This window comes from Sus scrofa, chromosome 7 (genome assembly GCF_000003025.6).
Source record: "Sus scrofa isolate TJ Tabasco breed Duroc chromosome 7, Sscrofa11.1, whole genome shotgun sequence".
Classification (NCBI taxonomy): domain Eukaryota; kingdom Metazoa; phylum Chordata; class Mammalia; order Artiodactyla; family Suidae; genus Sus; species Sus scrofa.
The window spans coordinates 40,216,555-40,238,740 of record NC_010449.5 but is presented as its reverse complement, the minus strand read 5'-3'; the positions used below and the strand labels follow the sequence as shown (position 1 = coordinate 40,238,740).

At 44.8% G+C, this 22,186-nt stretch overlaps 1 protein-coding gene across 3 annotated transcripts in view; it reads right to left on the bottom strand.

Annotated features, from left to right (window-relative positions):
• RUNX2 (runt related transcription factor 2) overlaps window positions 1–22,186 on the bottom strand; it is a 246,724-nt gene that overhangs the window by 114,564 nt on the left and 109,974 nt on the right. For all 3 annotated transcript variants that reach the window (XM_003482203.4, XM_005666073.3, XM_005666074.3), the window contains exon 5: window positions 16,009–16,113. In XM_003482203.4, the coding sequence (XP_003482251.3) occupies window positions 16,009–16,113 (105 nt within the window). The remainder of the gene's footprint in view (window positions 1–16,008; window positions 16,114–22,186) is intronic.

The following is a 22,186-nucleotide window of genomic DNA, read 5'->3' as shown; positions in this document are numbered from 1 at the left end:
TCAAATGAGATGTCAGCTTCCGACACGGACTGTGCCCTTTGCCTTGAAGCCATTTCCCCACTCCTCCAAGGGCTGACTTCTTCCTACCCTCCAGGTCTCTGCTCTGATGGTATTTCCTCCAAGAGGTGTCCCGTGCACACTCCAGAACCGGTTCCTATCTGTCCCCGAGGCCCCATCCGTCTTTATTACTACACCAGCCCCCTTGACAGCAATTGGCCCAATGGGCAATTCAGATGCAATTGTAGAGAAAGGTTCATTTACCCATTTCTTGTCTGTCCTGCCCACAGAATGTAGGCTCCTCAAAGGTGGGGTCATGTCTGCTCTGCTTTGTAGGCCTGGTACCTGGTTAACGGTACACACTCAAAAATAATTTTTGAGGAGTTCCCTTGTGGCCCAGCAGGTAAAGGATCCAACATTGTCACTGCAGCAGCTCAGGTTGCTGCTGTGGCTGGAGGTCAGTCTCTGGCCTGGGAACTTCCACATGCTATGGGTGTGAGCAAAATAATAATAATTTTGAGTAAATAAATGTCTCCCTGGCTGGAAATATTTACATTTGAAAACATATCTTGAGCGGAGGAGGAACGGGATGAAGGCAGTCAGAAGGTACAGACATCCAGTTATAAGGTATGTAAGTACTAGGGATGCAGTATACAGTGTGAGTAATATAACTGACCCTGCTGCATGTTATATACGAAAGTAGTAAAGCGAATAAATCCTAAGCATTCTCATCACAAAGGAAAAAAATTGTTTTGTATTTCTTTTCTTTTTTTTTTTTTTCCAGGGCCACGCCTGTGGCATATGGAGGTTCCCAGACTAGGGGTCAAATCAGGGCTATAGCTGCAAACCTACGCTACAGCCGCAGCAACGGTGGATCCTAATCCCACTGAGCAAGGCCAGGGATTGAACCCACATCCTCATGGTTACTAGTTGGGTTCGTTACAGCTGGGCCACAACGGGAACGCCTTGTTTTGTATTTCTTTAATTTTGTATCTACAGGAGATGATGCATGTTGACGAAACATGTTGCATGGTCTTTTCATGATGTAGGTGAAGTCAAATCATTATGCTGCACACCTTCAGCATACATAGTGCTGTATGTCCATTCTATCCCAACAAAACTGGAACAAAAAACATCTCTAATTCTCATTTTAAAAAGGCCCTGTCACCTATTACAAATGGTGGTGGTGTTTTTAGCAGCAGGACCTGGAGGGAGGAGGAAGGGGTCCTTTTCAGATCTGTCTAGTCTTTTTTTTTTTTTTTTTTTTGCTTTTTAGGGCTACACCTGTGGCATACGGAGGCTCCCAGACTAGGGGTTGAATCAGAGCTACAACGCCAGATCCAAGCTGCAACCTACAGCACAGCTCACGGCAACACTGGATCCTTAACCCACTGGGGGAGGCTGGGGATCGAACCCACATCCTCATGGATACTAGTTGGGTTCGTTTCTGCTTCGCCACAACGGGAACTCCCCAAATCTGTCTATCTTAATCATTCAGGCAAGGCCAGCCCTCCCCTGCCCCCATCACAGAGACAGCAGCTGCCTCTTCCAAAATATGAACCCGGGGTGGGGGGGGTCAGTCCTATTGTCTTGCTCCTGCTCCTTAAAGCAATTAACCTCACTTCCTTTTGAGCATTCCATCTTTTTCCTGATGGTGGGTCCTTATGGCTGATCCCTTCACTAAAATGCTAGCATGAATTATCACAGGAAAATAGCCAGGATGTATCAACACACTGGCCGTGGAAATCTCTGGAGAAGTGATTATGGGCATTTTTTATTTTCTTCTTTTGAAAATTTTTATTCTCTAATTTTTCAATCATGTATTTGTCTGCATTTTCTACTTTAAGGTTTTTTTCTTTTTTGTCCTTTTTATAGCTGCACCTGCAACACACGGAGGTTCCTAGGCTAGGGGTCAAATCAGAGCTGCAGCTGCCGGCCTGCACCACAGCCATAGCAATGCCAGATCCAAGGCACATCTGCAACCTATACCACAGCTCATGGCAATGCTGGAATCTTAATCTACTGAGCAAGGCCAGGGACTGAACCACAACCTCACGGAGACTATCTCGGGTTCTTAACCCACTGAGCCACAACGGGAACTCTTAGGTGAAGATGTTAAAGTTAACTTTTGTTTAAGTACAAACTTTATTTCACAGGTATTCAAAGTGAAGTTCTACTTAGGGTTAACTTATAAAATTTGTTTTCATCCCACAAAATTCACTGTTTTCAGCTCTGCTAAACTTTCATCTTTAACGAATTCAAGACTTATTCAACAAGCATATATATATGCACGCACACACACACACACACACACACACACACACACTCCTTATACCTGGGGACTGACTTACTCTGTAGCAGTGCCTCCACATCACCAGGCTTGCCTCTCAGGTAATATGACCTCATAACATCAACCAAGAGCACCCTGGGCACAGTACCAGGAGCGCCCACAACTTTAATGACAAAGCATCGGGGAGTCTGAGTAGTGAAAAACCGAACGGGAAGAGACCTGGGCTCCTTGCCCACCTCCATAAATCACCTGCTGACTTGCAGAGTGACAAGCAGCAAATGAGTTTTCAAGTGCCCTGCCTCGGTTTACCCACCTGTAAAATGCCGAATGTACCCTCAGAGGAAAGTGAAGAGAATCAGTGAGGTCATGTCTAAGCCTTTGGAAGTCCTTGGCAGAAAGGCGCTACGTAATTACTATTTGGTATTAAGTTGCCCTTCACGGGTGCCAAGTACTTTACGGTCATTCCTGAGGAGTTACTCCCAGCTACTCTCAAGGTGTCTTCGTGTCTATTTCCACTTAAAGGATGAAAAAATTGAACTGGAGAGAAGCTGAGCCATTTGCTTAGGGCCGCAAAGATGGCACTGAGGTCTCAAAACAGGACTTTCCAAACCCTCCAATTCCCTCAACCATCACTGAACCCACATCTTAAGTACAAACTCCCCAAACAGATGAATGCTGTTAACCTGCTCTAAAATAGCCCTCATGATACAAAAAAAAAAAAAAAAATTGCAACTTGTTTTTGTAGAAGAGAGTGAATGGTGAGGAGGTGAAACAGAAACCAAAGCTCTAGAATTAGTAACCCAGCCTTTGCAATTAGCCTTTTTTTTTTTTTTTTTTAACACATCTATATTTCCCCTCGCTTCCGGGATAACAGTGTTTCGATACCTTCATCGTCTCTCTGAAGGGCCCCTATTTTTCTACTAATAATTTCCAGGGCCACCTCCAAGGAGGCATAGAGCCCAGGTTACATCAGCCTGAGTTTTGCCGAGCCAAAATGCATGCTAACATTTTCACCCAAGTCGTAGCTCATGAAAATTAGTGTCAAGAAGGTCACAGAGGGTGTATAGGCAGCCCAAGGGTTCATGGAACAGCAGAAAGTACCAGCATGTTTGAGTGTCAGCTGACCTCTTCCCCACCAGCCACTGCCTATGGAACTCCAATGAGAGGTGCCCTGTCACACCAGCCACCTTGCCTACAGATGGTTCTGCCCCAGATCACGGTTTCCTGGTTCTCTTAAACCGTGCTCCTCTAGTCCACACAGCTATTTTCATTCCCTGCTTCATTCAATGATTCATTTACCATCTTTTGGTTTTGGTAAAGGAAGCATCTTTGGGTCCTGAATCCTAATATGACAGAAAACGTGTGGACACAGTATCTAAAAAAAAGGCTGCTCTGGAGTTCCCGTCGTGGCACAGTGGTCAATGAATCCGACTGGGAACCATGAGGTTGTGGGTTCGATCCCTGGCCTTGCTCAATGGGTTGAGGATCTGGTGTTGCCATGAGCTGTGGTGTAGGCTGCAGATGCGGCTCAGATCCTGTGTTGCTGTGGCTCTGGCGCAGGCCGATGGCTACAGCTCCAATTCGACCCCTAGCCTGGGAACCTCCATATGCCGCAGGAGCAGCCCTAGAAAAGGCAAAAAGACGGGGAAAAAAAAAAAAAAGAAAGAAAAAGAAAATGCTGCTCTGGCTGCTCAATGAACAGCATCCAGATGACCTCAGAAGGTCAAGTGCCATTTTGGAGTTCTTTACCATAAATTTGGATAGAAAGTTCCAGAGCACCGGAGGGCCTGGCCAAGGTGAAACGGTGACTATGGAAGTTTAACTTCCTCTCCCTCTAAGCCCTTCCTTCGCCTTCTTCCCCACTGTCTGCAGGAAAATTCCCTCCCACTACCTCTCCACCTGCTGGCCCTGGACTTTTCAGAGCCCCTATACCCCTCATCCACCTTCCACAAAAGTGTATCTGTCCTGGATTCCGTTCCTTAACGACTCTTCTAACCTGATGACAACGGCCCCGAAAGCCTCAGCCCGGAGAGTGGCAGAGAGTGGCAGAGAGTGGCAGAGAGCGGCTAGGAGCACAGCGCTGAGGCGCTAAGGGCACACAGACTCTGTGGGGCGCGTCTCACTCCACAGCTGGCTGGCCTTCTCAGGAACAAAAACGGAGTTGACCATGAACAGGTTCTCACTGAAGGAACCACCCAAGGGTCCACATCAAGAACACTGAGGAGTTCCCATGGTGGCGCAGTGCAAACGAATCCAACTAGGAACCGTGAGGTTGCAGGTTCGATCCCTGGCCTCACTCAGGGGGTTGAGCTGTGGTGTAGATCGCAGATACAGCTCGGATCTGGTGTTGCTGTGGCTGTGTTGTAGGTTGGCAGCTGTAGCTCCAATTAGACTCCTAGCCTGAGAACCTCCATATGCCTCAGGTGTGACCCTAAAAAGCAAAAATAAATAAAATAATAATTTTTAAAAAATAGGGAAAAATAGAATAAAATAAATTTATTTCTCTAACTAAAAAAAAAAAAGGTGGAGTTCCCTGGTGGCTCAGTGGGTTAAGGATTTGACATTGTTGCTGCTCTGACTCCGGCTACTGCTGTGGAGTGGTTTTGAGCCTGGGAACTCCTGCATGCCTTGATTGTGGTCAAAAAAAAAGGGAGGGAGTGACTGCAGTTTAAAGTATGCTAAGTTTCTATTATCCCAAGAGGTAAACAGAAATTACGATGAATTTTTTTAAGGCAAATATACACATTAAAATAGTTACAATAATAAAAGAAAAGAAACTAAATGATAATTTGAAAATCAGGAGAGAAAAAAAGCTGGAACAAAACTAGATGAGAATTACTTCCTAAAAGGGAAATATGTGCATCTAGAACAAAACTAGATGTAAACATCCAGAACAAAACTAGATAAGAAATACTCTATAAAAGGGAAATATCTGCAAAAGGAGAAAATCCAGAAATATAAAAACTGAAACCTCACACCCTGAAATTATAGAATCCTGCCCTCTTAGGAATACATTAGACCTGAACAGCATCAGGAATCCACACTGCTATGGCTGACCTGTAGCAAAACTGTAGCACTTAAAGTTGGCAATGGCTGCCTTGAAGGCCGGCAAAGGCCCTGCCTGCCTACCTGGCTCTCTATTTACTTCTGTACCCAGGACATGGCTGATCTGTCTCCCTTTATCTCCCCAAGTCTCCTCCTAATAAAGGATTCTAGACTTTTTTTTTTCCAGCATGGCAGAGATTGAGCCCAAGCCCTAGCAATGAAAGCACCAAGCCCTTAACCACTAGGCCACCAGGGAACTCCGACTTATTCTTTACCTTAATATGAATTTAAGTCTGAGTTATCTTTTCCAGAGGTGTCTGGATGTAAGCTGTACTCCTGGATTTTAATGATGAACTTTTGTCTATAAGCAAAGAATCTTGTCACCAGGGCACAGCAACAGAGAAATCTGGGAGAGACACAGGCAGTCCTTCCTCTGCTCCTAAGCACTGCAGCCCAAATTCAGTCTCCCACTTGCTTACTTCCTTCAGACTCTTAACTGTCACATATAACCTTGAATTGATATTTTCAACGGATGTGCTTTTTTATGCACTCTCTCAATTTCCAAGAATTATCAAAAAACATGAGCAATCCTTTTCTTTTCTCTTCTTTTCTTTTTGGCTTTTTAGGGCCACACCCCCAGCATACAGAAGTTCCCGGGCTAGGGGTTGAGTCAGAGCTACAACTGCCAGCCTATGCCACAGCCACAGCAACCCAGGATCCCAGCCGTGTCTGCTACCTACACCACAGCCCACGGCAATGCCAGATCCCTGACCCATTGATCGAGGCCAGGGATCAAACCCGCATCCTCATACATACTACTCAGATTCATTTCCACTGAGCCACAACAGGAACTCCAAGCAATTATTTTCCACACTTGCCTACATACAAGCTTCTGAGATTTTATGGGAAGACCAAAGATCAGTTTTAGTTGACACATGCCAGGTAGGGACAAGTATGACTCCAAAGACCAACATTAGGAATCTTTTTCTCTCTGTTATTTTAAAGTATTTCCCAGTCTCCTCTGGTCCAGCCCTTCCTGAAGAAAATGCTACAGTACAAACAAAAGAGAAGTAGTTCAGTAATCTACCAGGAATTCTCCTGGGAAGAAAAACTTCTTTCTTATAAAATAAATAAAGCCCCCCCCCAGTATGTTTTCCTCTCAAGTCCCTGTTTTAAGAATGAATGATTTCTGACTTTCAATGCGACAGAAACGGATGACACACTGGGATCCAGTCTGTGTGTCTGCAGAGCCCACATCGCTTGAAAACCTGCCATGCTCGATTTAGTTACAAGTCAATATAGCCACGGCAACCCCTGTCTGTGGACAAGGTGCTCTCACTGGGCAAGCCGCAGTCCTTGCAAACCCATGTCCAACACAGTGAGAGAGCACATGCGGGGCTGGGGAGGCAGGCGGGGAGTGCAAAGGAGGGACGCGAGCATGTTTTAACGGCTGCGATAATTTGCCATGAAAGGATGTGAAGGCCGGGCTCCTTGCTGCAGCATGCCATGTGCTGCTGACTTCAATTACTGCCCTGCCGTCTGCGAGCGGAGGAATGTGTAAACAGGCCATATAGCCTTGCATCAGTTCCACAGAATGTTGCACAACACAAAAATGCCTCTCGATGTGTCATTTCCTTCTTGGCCATCTTCCCAGCTCCTGACAGTCAGTCAACAGAAGAAAAAAAAAAAAAAAAAGGGGGGGGGACTAAAAGAGATTTAAAACTGCTCTTCTCAAGAGTACATGCTACCAGCCAGCAGACTCACCTCCACCAGCGCTTCTGGCTCCCCCTCACCATCCTCCTTCAGGAAAGGGGGAAAAAGGAACTGTTGTTTGAACTGTTCTTATTCTCTTAAGCCAAAGATTTTCCACGATGTTCTGTAGGCTAGGGCCCAAATGATTCATGTTTATGACCATCCAACTGCTGCGTGTGTTTGCTGACGCATAAGTATCCACACGTAGCATTTACCCATCATGTCCATGCCTTGGGCTCTTCGGAGGAAAGGAAGAACCAGGGGGAAACCGCAAGTCAAGAAGTTAAGGGCTCCTGAGTTCCCGTTATGGCTCAGTGGTTAATGAATCCGATTATGAACCGTGAGGTTGTGGGTTCGATCCCTGGCCTTGCTCAGTGGGTTAAGGATTAGCGTTGCAGCATTGCTGTGGCTGTGGCGTAGGCCAGCAGCTACAGCTCCGATTAGACTCCTAGCTTCGGAACCTCCATAGGTCTCGGATGCAGCCCTAAAAAGACCCCCCCCAAAAAATGTTAAGGGCTCTTTGGCAGCAACACGGATGGACTTGGAGAGCATTCTGCTAAGTGAAGCAGTCAGACAGAAAGGCAAATACTGTATGATATCACTTATACATGGAATCTGAAACAATTCAGCAAACTAGTGAATAAAACAAAAAGGAAGCAGACTCACAGAGAGAACAAACGAGTGGTTACTAGTGGGGCGAGGGGCAATATAGGGGTAAGGGAAAAAGAAAAGGGTTAATATGGGATTAGGTGAAATCACATGCATAAAACTTTTGAAAACTGTATAGCACTACAGATTTTAAAGACTCTTTCGTGCAATAAAAAAAATTGATTTCCCACTTAAAAAAAAAAAAAAGTTCATGCCTTTTCTACTCATGCCTCCCACCAAAGACTGAAACTCATGCCTGCGGCATCAAGAGTACAGCATGAAGCTTACCGAGGGTTTTGCAAATCATCTTCACAAACGGCAAGAACGCGAACACAAGAACTGGGTCCAGCCTGGATCAAAGAGCCTGCAAACAATCCTTCTGCCATCCCTCCATCCAACACACTTTACGTGGCCCCCATCTTCCTGCTCATGGGACCAACCTCTATAAAAGCATCCACCACTGACAAATAAGCAAGGGTCAAAGGCCAGCCACCATCAAAAGCCTATTCCTTCACCCAAAGAGGGTGAAGAGGAGTGGAGAATAAAAGCCAGCTGCTGCAGACACCAGCTAGAATGAGGAAGAGAAAATGCCAAGCCTGTCACTCTCACCAGCTTTTACCAGGCTGCAGACCGGTCTCACAACTGGGTGGAACAGCAGGGGAGAAAAATGAGCCGGTTCCATGGGGAGGCGTCTCTGTTCTGATTAAGTCTGTTACCTTCCATTGATAAGGGAGAAACATCTGCCACCAGAAGCGCCACCAAGAATACAGAAGAATAAAATGTTCTCTGAAGAATTCCAAATGTGCTGATGCACTGGGCATAGGTGAGGAAGAGCAAGCAGGGAAAGAAAAGAGTTTGGCTGCAGGATGGAAGCCTGACAAGCTGGGCGAAGCAGGGTGCTGTGACAGTCCCAGAAACATGCACACGCATAAGCACGCACACACACAATACCCTGTGCATCCAGATAAGCTCTCACTCACCTAAGTGCCAGCCCTACTGGAGTCACAAAAGAAGCCGAGCAGAGCAGAGGTGCAGCCTTGCAGTCAAAGCCTGCAGGAAAAGAGCTGGCTGGTGGGAAAGAAAAGGCAGGCCTTCCCACCAGGTCAGGACAGGGAGCTGGTCAGCAGTGACTGGTAGCATCCCAGCACAGACGACAGGGAGCTCCCGTCGTGGCGGATGGGAAATGAATCCTACTAGTATCCATGAGGATGCAGGTTCAATCCCTGGCCTTACTCAGTAGGTTGGGGATCCAGCGTTGCCGTGAGCTATGGTGTAGGTCGCAGATGTGGTTCAGATCCCACATTGCTGTGGCTATGGGTATAGCTCTGATTCAACCCCTAGCCTGGGAACTTCCATATGCTGAGAGTGCAGCCCTAAAAAAGCAAAAAAGGAAGACAGATGACAGCTTTGGTCACTCCTCAAAAGTAACTATGACTTAGAGTGCATACAAAACCCATGTATGTTAGGTATCAGGTTTGCGAGCGTGCTGGCAAGAAAGAATTTTGTAAGCTGGGTGACAGAAAGTATAAAACCTCCAGGCTTGTTCGTTTGAGGATTTATAAGATTCTTCGGCTACAGACCTGGCATGTGGCCGAGCAAGGGAAACAACCTCTTTATGTTCAAACATCTAACGTTCTTCTCAGCATTGATCTGGCTTGGCTAAATACTGACTTGCTGATATAAAACACCACTCTTTTTTTTTTTTTTTTTTTTTTTTTTTTTTTGTCTTTTGTCTTTTTTTTGTTGTTGTTGTTGTTGTTGCTATTTCTTGGGCCGCTCCCGCGGCATATGGAGGTTCCCAGGCTAGGGGTTGAATCGGAGCTATAGCCACCGGCCTACGCCAGAGCCACAGCAACTCGGGATCCGAGCAGCATCTGCAACCTACACCACAGCTCACGGCAACGCCGGATCGTTAACCCACTGAGCAAGGGCAGGGACCGAACCCGCAACCTCATGGTTCCTAGTCGGATTCATTAACCACTGCGCCATGACGGGAACTCCTAAAACACCACTCTTAATTCATCTGATATGTACTGAATCAGTCCAATTCAGAGTGAAGCTACTATCACTGAAGCTTGGAGTCACCTTGTAGAACTTGCAATGTCTCCCAGATTCAAAAAGTCAGGAGATGTTTCGGGAGATGGTAACTCACACATTTATGTCAGGAGTTCCAGCTGTGGTTCAACAGTAAAGAACCCAACTAGGAACCATGAGGATTTGAATTTGATCCCTGGCCTTGCTCAGTGGGTTAAGGATCCAGCATTGCCATGAGCTGTGGTATAGGTCATAGATGGGGCTTGGATCCCATGATGCTGTGGCTGCGGTATAGGCCAGCAGCTGCAGTACCGATTCGACCCTTAGCCTGCAAACTTCCATATTTCACAGGTGCAGACCTAAAAAGACCAAAAAAAAAAAAATTATTTCTCCTGGTAGGACATTTACCATCTAAGTACCCATGGAAGTTGGTGGTCCAGTGAACCACCACCCCCATCGTTCATATCTTTATGGGGTTTCATCCCCTTGAATCGAGGCTGCACCTGTATCTTGCTTTAACCAACAGAATATGGAGGAAGTAACTCCATGCTGGTTCTGAGCTTCGAGAAGCCTTAGAAAAGCCAGAAAGCTCCCACTTTTGCACCTGAGGGAGCCCCAAGATGAAGTCAGACTCGGTCAGGGAGGCCACATGGAAAGGGAGAGGCTCTGGGACTATAGAAGAGAGAGAAGGCCAGCTGTCCCATTATCTCAGCTGAGCCCAACCTTCCAGCCACCCCACCAAGGCATCAGACGTCAGAATGAAGCCATCAGGCATGTTCCAGCACCAGCCACCCTTTTACAGCAGCCACAAGAAAGACCCCAAGAAAGACTGCTGAAAACCCATCTAGAGGCACTCCAGTCACTCCCACAGAATCATGAGAAATAATAAAGTGGTGGTTGTTTTAAGCCATCCCGTTTGGGGATGGTTTGTTACATGGCAGAAGCTAACTGAAAAAGCAGCAAGAGAATGAAAAGGATTCTGACTGTGTAAGGTGCCTTATGCTGCCATGGTCCACACAGCCAATAATATACACTTTCCATCCGTCCTCTTCCCTCACTCAGAACCACTATAATAGAAATTATAAACTGGAGTTCCCATTGTGGCTCAGCAGGTTAAGAACCCAACTAGTATCCCTGAGGACACAGGTTCGATCCCTGGCCCCGCTCAGTGGATTAAGGACCCAGCGTTGCCACCAACTGTGGTGTAGATCACAGACAAGGCTCGAATCCCACATTACTGTGGCTGTGGGGTAGGCTCGCAGCTGTAGCTCTAAGTGGACCCTAGCCTGGGAACTTCCATATGCCACAGGCGCAGCCCTAAAAAACAAACAAAAAAAAAAATGAAAGAAATTATAAACTGTAAATTGTAAACCAACATTGCTAAGCCAGATTTCACCTCCCTGGAGAAATTCTTTAAATCAGACTGCAGTTGGAACCAAGGGCATAAATGGAATCAAGGAGCCTAATAGAAACTAATGTTTAAAAGAGCTAAGTATCGGACTTCCCCTTGTGGCGCAGCAGAAACGAATCCGACTAGGAACCATGAGGTTGCGGGTTCGATCCCTGGCCTCGCTCAGTGGGTTAAAGATCTAGTGTCGCCTTGAGTTGTGTATAGGTTGCAGACGCGGCAGGGATCTGGCTGTGGTATAGGCCGACAGCTGTAGCTCCAGTTTGTCCAAATCGACCCCTAGCCTGGGAACCTCCATATGCCGTGAGTGCAGCCCTAAAAAGACAAAAATAAATAAATAAATAAAAGAGTTAGGTATCCAAACGCATTACTACTATTGCTGCTGCTGCTCCCCTGACTTCTGCTGGTGAACAGACACTCTTCAGAGCTATCCTGCCAACAGAAGGTCAAAACGCCTCGCCTCCACACAAGACTTACAAATTTGGGATCTTAAGTATGATGTCACATCTTAAAATGATAAGCTGGCAAAGAGAATAAATGGCATTTTGTAGAGATGTGCACCATTCTCATGTTTACGCTACTTAAGATGAAGGTGCTAATAAGTCATCAGCTATGTTCCTTTAAAGGGAAGTTGTATAACTGAGATGAATCATAACTGCAAAAGATCCAAGTTAGAAAACATCAATGATGCCATGGGGTACTTTTTAATCTTGTAATGAGTGATGATCATGTGCTCTTATGAAGTTAGTCCAACGGCCAACGCCAGATGTGTATATGAAGAAAAGGAGTTGTTTGTGATGTGACAGCACAGTTTCAGCTGCCAGAGACAGAAGACACAGAAGGACGAAACCTTTCTGACTTGTGAGTGAAAAGCAAGTCTTGGCAGATGTGTTGATAAGCAGGGGCCTCCGAGGGGGGGGACCCTCGTGCCGTGGCATCCTCTTGCGGACGTGGCTGCAAACAAATAGTGTTGATTGTCCGTTCTGCACAGCTGTCCCCAGGCAGGAGGAATACCTGCTCCAGCGCACTTTATAACACTTATTAGTGTCATTGACGACTGAGCAGAAATAAAGCCATCCACGAGAAAAAAAAAAATATATATATATATATATATTACCCTAGAGAACAGAGCCTAGATGGTATCTGTTTCCTGGAAGCACACAGTAAGCAAAACGACAGCAAGCCTCTGACACCAAGGAAATCGACGTAATGAGCCCCCGCTTGATGCGTGTTTACTACACAACAGTCACTGTGCTGTGCCTTTTACACGCATCATTTAACATCTGCAGCAACGGATGAGGAAGACACTACTGTCGCTCTTCTCACTTTAACAGACGAGGAGACGGAGGCAAAGAGAAGGCAGGGACCTCGCCTCCTGCCTCACAGCTGGTGAACAGTGCAGCTGGGCTTTCAATCCAGACAGCCTGACCCCAAAGCCCACACCCTTCCTCACCATGCTCTTGCTGAGTAAAGCCCCAACCCGTTAACCCAGGACTTGTCTTTGTTTAAAGAGCTCATCCACCAGACCTGGCCTTTTCAGTAGATATCATGATCTTGAGAGGAAGGAGTGAAATTCCATGAACAGGAATCAAGAGTACAAATTAGTCCACTCCTTCAAACCATGACACTAACAAACTGATGTACACTATTTTGGTGACATCGCTACTTACAGAATCGACACGTCGTGGGAGAAGATGCTAAAACAATTGCATTCCTTGTCTTTTTTTTTTTTTCCTCCTCTAAGGAAAGCCTTTTTCTAAAGCCTGCCTCTGTTCATGGTCCATAAAACAAGCCACTTGGAAATCTAGACCAATGGTTGGTAAATCACAACTCGTGGGCCAAAGCTCCCGTTTTGTAAATAAAGTTTTATGAAAACGCAGCCACCACATACACAATGGAATACTACTCGGCCATAAGAAGAACAAAATAATGCCATGTGCAGCCGCATGGGTGGAACTAAGTGAAGTAAGTCAGAAAGAGAAGGACAAATACCGTGCGAAATCACTTATATCTGGAATCTAATATATGGCACAGATGAGCCTAAGTACAGAAAAGAAACAAACTCATGGACATGGAGAACAGACTTGTGGTTGCCCAGGAGGAGGGGAGGGAGTGGGATGGACTGGGAGTTTGGGGTTCATAGATGTAAACTATTAGTGGATACGAAATGAGATCCTGCTGTATAGCACAGGGAACTCTATCTAATCATGTGTGATGGAACATGAATACGAAAAAGAATGTATAGATATGTATAGCTGGGTCACTTTGCTGTACAGCAGAAATTGACAGAGCATTGTAAATCAACTGTAATAAAATTTAAAAAAAAACCCTGCAACCCCACTACTTGTTCACAAATTGGTGAGGCTGCTTGTGAGTTACAACGGCAGAGCTGTGTCCTTGCAACCGAGATCCACGACGTTGAAATCACTTACTCTCTCGCACTTTGTGGAAAAAGTGTGCCAACCCATGTGCAAGAGGATCCTCCACTTAACGTTTTATGCACACCAATCAGCCCAAGTGATACTCAGCATGGCAGGAACTTGAAAATCCTGAGCGTTTTCCACACCTGGGAGTCTCCACATTAAAGAAGAGTACTGAGAAGGGAGCTGCACTTAGCAAACATTCAATGCCCAGGATGGCTAGGAGCAGGGCGGAAGAAAACAGTCCAGGACAGAGAGTCCAGGCTGTAGGGTGAGAAGGTCATGGACACCAGACCCATCCTTATATCCAGACCCCCCGAGTTTGGCCGGTCACCTCGTGATATCAGAGACATGACATCACCTCATCACTGATGTTTGGGGTTCCTGAGAAATGTTACTCAGGCTGCTGAGGGTCGTGGCCGGCCACGAGAGATCTATATCTGTGTCTGTGTCCGTCCCCCCCTCCCCGCCCCGCCCCGCCCCCGCCACCCTCCGCAGCACCCAGAACCTGAACTCTGGTCACAGGTGCACCATCCAACCCCTCTCCCTCTCAGGGCAATGAGCCCATCAAATAGTGAATTCTGCCCACACTCTCCAGGCATGGAGGTCATACCATCTTCCCTTGAAAGAGACGTGACTTTCCCAATGCTACTCTACCTCCTCACTTTTGTCATAACTTTCAGAATGAGGCAGCACCCACCTTTCCCCACTTCCTCTCCCACCGACAACTGGGAGGATCACCTTGTGAGCGTCTGGACACACACACACACACACACACATACACACGCACTCATACACACGCACACGCTAATGGTTTTTCCAAGAACTGAGAAAAGTAGCTGAGATCAGCAGGAAACATCTTTGCAAGATAAGTCTCAGTCATGTTAAATGGTAAAAGACGACCATCCTGCTTTAGGCATAACTAAAAGGGATGTCCCTGCCTTTTCAGGGACACGGGGGGCTAAAGAGCTACAATGTTAGACAAGGTCTTCCATCCTGAAGCATCACCCCCCGCCCGGGGTGGATGGTAGTCCAGAGGCAGGCAAAGCCAAGTCAGGCAAAGCCCCAAACCAGGCAAGACAGCCCTGTGCTCATCTATTCACCTGCACTGACTGCATGACCACTGGCCTGAGGACTGGAGACTTGGGGCGACCAGAGACATGGGTAGGGCCACCACCTAACAGGACAGTCTCCAACCGAGCAGACAGGGCCAGCACTCCCGACGCTGGGAGACCTAGAAGAACGCCATCCACGTGACAGGGGGAGAAAAGAAAAACCTCGAAGGCCGGCTCTTGAGGCAGGAAACCTCCCTTTTCAGGCGAGCAGTCAGCCTGCGTGAGAAGAAACAGCAGCAAGAGGAGTGGAAGGCAACGCGTGTTCCCACGGCTCAAGGCCAGGCTGCTGGAGTAGAGGCACCACTTGACCAGCCCTTTGCTTTTGCTCTTACTTTTAGGAGAAGAAGAGAGACACTACTCTCCCTGTCTAGGCAGGTGTATGGTTATATAACAAATATTTCTGCCAGCTGTACCTCCACCACAAACCAAATTAAACTCTCAAAACACAATGGCTGGGCCTCCAATGTATTCACTCCTCAAAGGCAGAGTTCTGTATGATGCTTCCCCTGGCTCAGAATTTTTCATGTTGTCGATATCAAATAATGTTTCATCTCTAAAGATACTTAAATACTTCTATGGTGAGTATGTTCAGATCAGTTTTTTAATGGGGGTGGGCAGGGAGCAAGCCTATTTGAATACAGGAAGAAACTGCATTTTAGCCCAAATGGATCATGTGCCATGATGCTGGTTAAACTTTCTGGGTGTCCAGGCAGACAAACTAAGGTGGATTTAAACCTCGTTGGACGCTATCTGCTCAAAGAAACTACCTGTGACAATTACTCAAACTCGAGCAAACAACAGTGTTGTTGGCAATCAAGCAAGTTATCATTTGCAAATAAATTCTTTGTAATTAAGCAGTGTGCTCTTTATAAAGGGAACTGAGTGGGCGAGTGAAAAACTTAAAACACATTCTTCCACCATGGGAAACAAACACAAATGCTTTTTGACTAAGCTCAGGATTTTTCAGTTTATTGTTTTCTGCCTCAGCTCTCACGGGCCCATTCTGCCTTGTCTATTGTGTCCAGCGGATGAGCAGAACTTTTTGCCAAGAGTTTGACAGTGGCTGAACGTCACAGTTATGTGGGTCTCCCCAATTTCGTGGCCAAGGTTACCAGTGTGATCTGATTTTCTACGCACTGTGACGTTCTCCTAATCCTCCCTCATAAAAAATATAGGCAGATAGCAAATTTGGCAAAGAAACTATTTACAGGAAAGTCGCATGAATTTATGGGGGGATCCATCCCTCACGGGGCTTCCACAAACTCTCTCCCCATTTCCAGTAGAAAGGCAAACACTTACTTCTGGGCTCTCGGGGTCCATCCACGGTAACTTTAATAGCTCTGTGGTAGGTGGCTACTTGCGGAGGATTTGTGAAGACAGTTATCGTCAAGGTGAAACTCTTGCCTGCAGATAGAAAGGGAAAATCCACAGTGAATATAAAAAGACAGTATCGGTGATAAAAGAACAGTCCAGTTATCCACGTTGCATTTAAGCATCTCTGAAGAGATCCTGCTGTACAGCACAGGGAACTATATCTAGTCACTTGTGAGGGAACCTGATTGAGGATGATGTGACAAAAGCAGTGTATATATGTCTATGTGACGGGGTCACTTTGCTGTACAGAGGAAATTGACAGAACAAAATAAATCAACCATAATAGAAAAAAAAATTATTTAACTAAAAAAAAGAAAGCCTCGAAGTTCCCGTCGTGGCGCAGTGGTTAACGAATCCGACTAGGAACCATGAGGTTGTGGGTTCGATCCCTGGCCTTGCTCAGTGGGTTCAGGATCCGGCGTGGCCGTGAGCTGTGGTGTAGGTTGCAGAGGCGGCTCGGATCCTGCGTTGCTGTGGCTCTGGCGTAGGCCGGTGGCTATAGATCCAATTGGATCCCTAGCCTGGGAACCTCCATATGCCGCGGGAGAGGCCCTAGAAAAGTCAAAAAGACAAAAAAAAAAAAAAAGAAAGAAAGAAAAGAAAAGCATCTCTGAAGAGGTAACAGTAGCAAAAGACAGGAGTCAGGACTCCTTAGTCTAAGGAGAAACCCTCTGATAGCCACTTGGGGAAGTTACCAAGCTCATCGAGTACTAAGAACAGCATCTTCTTGGCCAAACTGGGCAGGGGGGGAAGCTTCAATTCCAAAAAAAAAAAACAAAAAAAAGAGTTGCTCAGTAGCAAGAGCTGTAATGAAAACAAAAGCTCTGGATGCTTGAAGAGGGTTCTCGTTCCTTTCAGTTTTCTCCAACCTCAGGAACACATCCAAGCAGACAATTTTAGAAGTCTTTATTTAGGATGAGGTCACGACCCCGTGAGAGAACAATAGTAAATCACTGTTGATGATGCTATTTACTTCCCAGGGCTTGAGCATTTCATTTGCTTAACTGCACTACAATAAGAAGATGAAAGAGGACGCTTCTTATGGGAATCATTTTAACAGGAGCCAGTGTCTCCTGTCCTGGCCTTAATGTGCCTGTGGTGTGATGATTTCATCATTTCTGGAACAAAGTTTTTCTCCTCCCTGCCCCCACCCCCAACACACATCCTTGCCTAGCAGCGATCTTGAAATAATTGCCTGACAGTGACTTATTTTTTGCTAACTGTACATGACATCTCCCAATGTAAATATGAAGGCTTGCTTTTAGCAGAGGGGGTGCTTCATTGAAATATTACATCTGATGTTTGATATTAATGAGCTAAAGGTGATGAATAGAGCGGGGTCGGGGGAGGGGGGGAAGGAGACAGGGGAGAGTTTGGGAGCAGATTTGAATGTTTGCTTTCTCCAGAAGATACCAGACGCTGCTCCCCAGACTCACTGACAGTTGTAATCAGTTAGATTTGCAACGGTTAGTCACTTCAGATAGTCAAAACTGCAAACTGTTACAAGACAGGAAAAGGTGGGCGTGAAGCAGTGACTCAATAAAACATTCGGCAATCTCAGGCCAGAGCATTCAGTCAGGCGGCTCCTGCAACAGAGCTTTAAAAAGCTCATTGTGTTTGGCTTTGTCTTTTTTGTCAGAGATTGTTTTTCCCTTTACTGAAAACAGAGGGTATAAAATCCAAACACAAATCTTCAACGATATGTAGCAATGCAAAGTTTAATGCCATCTTTTCATAGCTTAATGTGGAACAGGTTATATACAAGGCTTAATACAGAACAGGTCTTTGGCTGTCAGGTCTAGTGAATGGGTTTTCTTTTCAACCCAGACCATGTAAGTGCCTAAAATATGTTGAAGACACATATCATTTGTTATTCAGTATGTATAGTTTTTAAGACTCTTTGACGATACTTTGGCCAAGAGAAAAAAGAAAGAAAAGAGAAATTCGGGAGGGTGAATATTGATGAGAAACCCATTAAGTGACAGTCACTTCACACACATTGTCTCATTTACTCCTACCCAGTCGGGTTTATCACCTCATTTCACAAATGAGGAAACCCAAGCCCAGAGTGTCTTAGTAATTTAACCACACGACTAATTTAACCACACAACTAATAAGTATTAAAACTCAGGACCTGAACCCAGGTCTTCCAGACCCTAAAATTAATGCCCTTCTTTTTAACTGTGTCAGAGAACATTCTAAAAAATTAATAGGTAACGTATTGCCACATGTGTCCCAAACAGTTCTATCAGACCATGAAACACATGTAAATCTACTAACGTCGTCTGTCAGCCAGAATGATGAAATCATCTATTCTTAAAGTATCACTGATATATCATATTTCATCCACTACATATTAAATGTTACATGGATTTCAGTGATTTAATTGTCTGGTTAGGGAATAGAGGATTTATTAGAAACATTAAGACTCACCAGAAGCCGCCAGGACTCTAAACCAGTTACAGAAAACTGAAAGTCTACAGACATGGAGATTAGAACGCTGAATAGAAAGCCACTAGATCCAGATTAGGGCCTTAAGACAATGGGAAGATTGGGTAGGATGAAGGGCTGAATCCCTCGATTGGAAGTTAATTTGGGAGTTCCCGCTGCAGCTCCGAGGTAATGAACCTGACCAGTATGCATGAGGACAAAGGTTCGATTTCCGGCCCCGCTCAGTGGGTGACAGATCCGGTGTGGCCGTGAGCTGTGGTGTAGCTCTGACTTGACCCCTAGCCTGGGAGCTTCCATAGGTCACACATGCGGCCCAAAAAAGAAAAGAAAGTTAATTTGCATTACTGCATAAAAAGATGCCATTTGAGATTGAATCAATGGTCTGGAGCTGGGATTGCATTTCTAACAGTGGCTTCAAGGGCGATGCTTGGAAGGCAGTAGACACCCACAACACGATTCTTCATAAATCAAGCATGTATACATCTCAATGGTCCCAATAACTGAATAAACTGCCGGAGATACTGCCCAAGAATGTTTCTCCACTGGTTCTGAGAATATTTCTATTTGCAACTTTTACAATGTATTGAGGGTATTAAAAGGCATCGTGCTTCTCCCAAACTCAGAGAAACATCTCGTGTGTGAACAAAAGCGACATGTTCAAAGCAGAACCAGTTTTCTCTAAAGCCTTCTTTTAAAAAGAGGTGGGTCTGGGGGAAAGGAAACAAGTATTTAAGTCTGACCGCAGTCTTCTAAAACCAAACCCTAAGGATCAAGATGTACTTTTAACAAGGCAAACAAAAACCAAGGAGGCTCCTTCCACTTCTTACTGCCCCATCAGAAGGAACATGAACATAATGTCCAAAAAACTTCCAGAAACTACCACCCAACTAGGTAATTTGTTCCTCACCTGATAAACAGTATTATCAGTATTTCCCAAGTCAAATGTTTATATGAGTATTCATGACTTCCTTACATTAAATAAAAAAACTTTTCCAAATCCCATTGTTTATTACTTTCCCTAAGTGATAAAAATGCAGGCTCTTATTTAGGGAGCTAGTACTCATTAGACAACTAATTGTAGCATCTTTGGCTTCATCTAGGAACTAGTTCTGCAATATGTCCTCCAGTCATATCTTTTCAGAGCTACATGGGAACTGTCATTGGAGGACAATTCCAATCTCGCCTGAGGGGCTGTCAGAAATAGCCGGGAGAGTTAAGATTATAAGTAGGGACTGTATCCTCAATGGACAGAGTACCAAGCTCTGCACACAGCAGGTGCTTAAAACACTTGTAAATTAAAAGCAACATGTTTGATGTCAAAAAAGAAGAAGCACACCAACAAAACTTAAGGACCAAAGTCACTTTAAAGACTTCTGCTTAAGGGAGTTCCCACCATGGCTCATTGGAAACAAATCGAACTAGCATCCATGAGGACACAGGTTCGATCCCTGGTCTCGCTCAGTGGGTTAAGGATCCGGCATTGCTGTGAGCTGTGGTGTAGATCGCAGAGGCAGCTGGGACCCTGCATTATTGTGGCTGTGGTGTAGGCCAGCAGCTGCAGCTCCGATTCGACCTCTAGCCTGGGAACCTCCATATGCCGCGGGGGCAGCCCTAAAAAGACTGAAAAAAAAAAGAAGAGAGAGACTTCTGCTTAAAATATAAAGGAGAAAAAGGGAAAAGACCATTAAAAAAAAAAAAATTAACCACTCTTAACCCAAGTTTCACTGAAGCTCTACTTTTATTCCCAAGCCCTTCCAAAAGTCATGGTCATCAGATAACCCATAATGTCACAGTAAGAGGTGATGTGACGCCTTCATAAATCTATAAGTATTCTTCAGTTTCTGAGAGCTTAATATTTCTGCTTGTGAAAAAAAAAATGCAACATTTGAGGAACTTGGTGTTTTGGTTTTTTTTTTTTTATTTTTTAATGCTACTGAAAATAGAAAATTTAAATAGCTGGGGGGAAAAAAATACAGAGTGTTGACCCAGACTAAAAAACTGAGAGAAATGTAGACGTGTGCGAATCAAAGAGGAAGCTGGAAAGAGTCTGTTAGAAAGCAGGTCAGGTACACAGGCAGGTTAAAGGGTTTCCTGCCACTGAAGAACCGACCCATTTTTTTTTTTTTCCCCCAAAGAGTGATATCTCTAATCAGCATTCTCTGTCCATTGTTCCTCTTCATTTCTTACTGTCTCCTCTCATAGAATGTTGATGTCATGATACAAAAATCTGTTATTAGTGATAAATCAATTTTTCTTTCTCTCTCCACCCGCAACCCCCCCCCCCACCCCTCGCCACCCCCATCTAAGTCTCGAAGACAAGTCTGGACCAATTCCTCCATCCTGCCTCTGGCAGCAGACTGTAGCATTTCAGATCCTCCACCAAGTCCCGGCTGCTTCAAAGGAAAAATCCTACTTTCTTCAGTTAAGATCATAAGCAATATAGGGGGAGGGGGTCAGCTCTGTTTGGACATAATTACACTTCATCAAAAGAAGCTTTCTTCATCTTCCATGCGTGAAAAGTCTGCAAGCAGTTAAGTCTGTCTTTTTTTTTTTTTTTTTAAATATAAAAATTGCTATTTGGGAAACCAGCCAAAACTCAGAAAGCCAATATAGTAAAACAGTGCACACCCTTTGTTTCCCTTTGAAGTTTCTTAAATAAATATGTTGAGGGTTTACAAAGTACACTATCACTTTGCCATAGTTTCTACTCAAATTGATCAGAGCAACGTTAGGCAGCATCTATAGAACACAAAAGCAAGATAAATGAAAACACTAGCATGTATCTGTAAAGTAGAATGAAGTATAGCGCCTGGGCCTTTTAAACACTAACATGCACTGCTCTAGTTAAAAGCAAAGTAATATTATACGAAAAAGAGGCAATTCAGAGTATACAGGTAAATCATCATGTTCAAATGTTTCTTGATTTCTTATTTGGAAAAAAAAAAAAAAGATAAATTTTACTTGTACTGTGGGCCTGCCCCATCACTGAGAAAAAAAAAGAATGGATATACACACATACACACACTTCACACCTAATCAGTCAATAGTGAGATAGGATGTGTCCTCTTTTTTTTTTTTTTTTCTTTTAATGAAAATGAACTAAACCCGGCACAGAGATAACCCCTTAAGTTTTGATTCCACCAGAGGCTCTAAGCCTCAGTTTATAGCAAACCTTCTGGTGACAGTACCTCATTAGCATGCACCATGGTTTTTTGTTTTTTTTTTTTAAGTTAAGAAGTATAACTTCTTGGCCCTGTTCCTAGAAAGTAAACTAAACCTACTCATCGGAAACAGCCTTGCATGAATTTCCCTTATCAAGTTTTTACACTGGTAATAATGTGACATCCAATCCAATCTAAAGAGCAATTACTGGACTTGGTTTAAAAATTGATGCTTCTCATTTCCTAATTCAAACCTGGGCTGAAGTAATTCCATAGGTCTCCATAATTTATTTTGCCCCAGCCCTAAAGTGGTCTGTTTTCTCTCTTTTATCAAAATACTTAAAACAGAAATATTAAATTCCATCAATCAATAAATGAACATAATGTCTAATGAACAGTCATTCATTAAAAATCTCTCAGAGTTCCCTTGTGGCACAGCAAGTTAAGGATCCAGCTGTGTCACTGCTGCAGGTGGGCTTACTGCTGTGGCA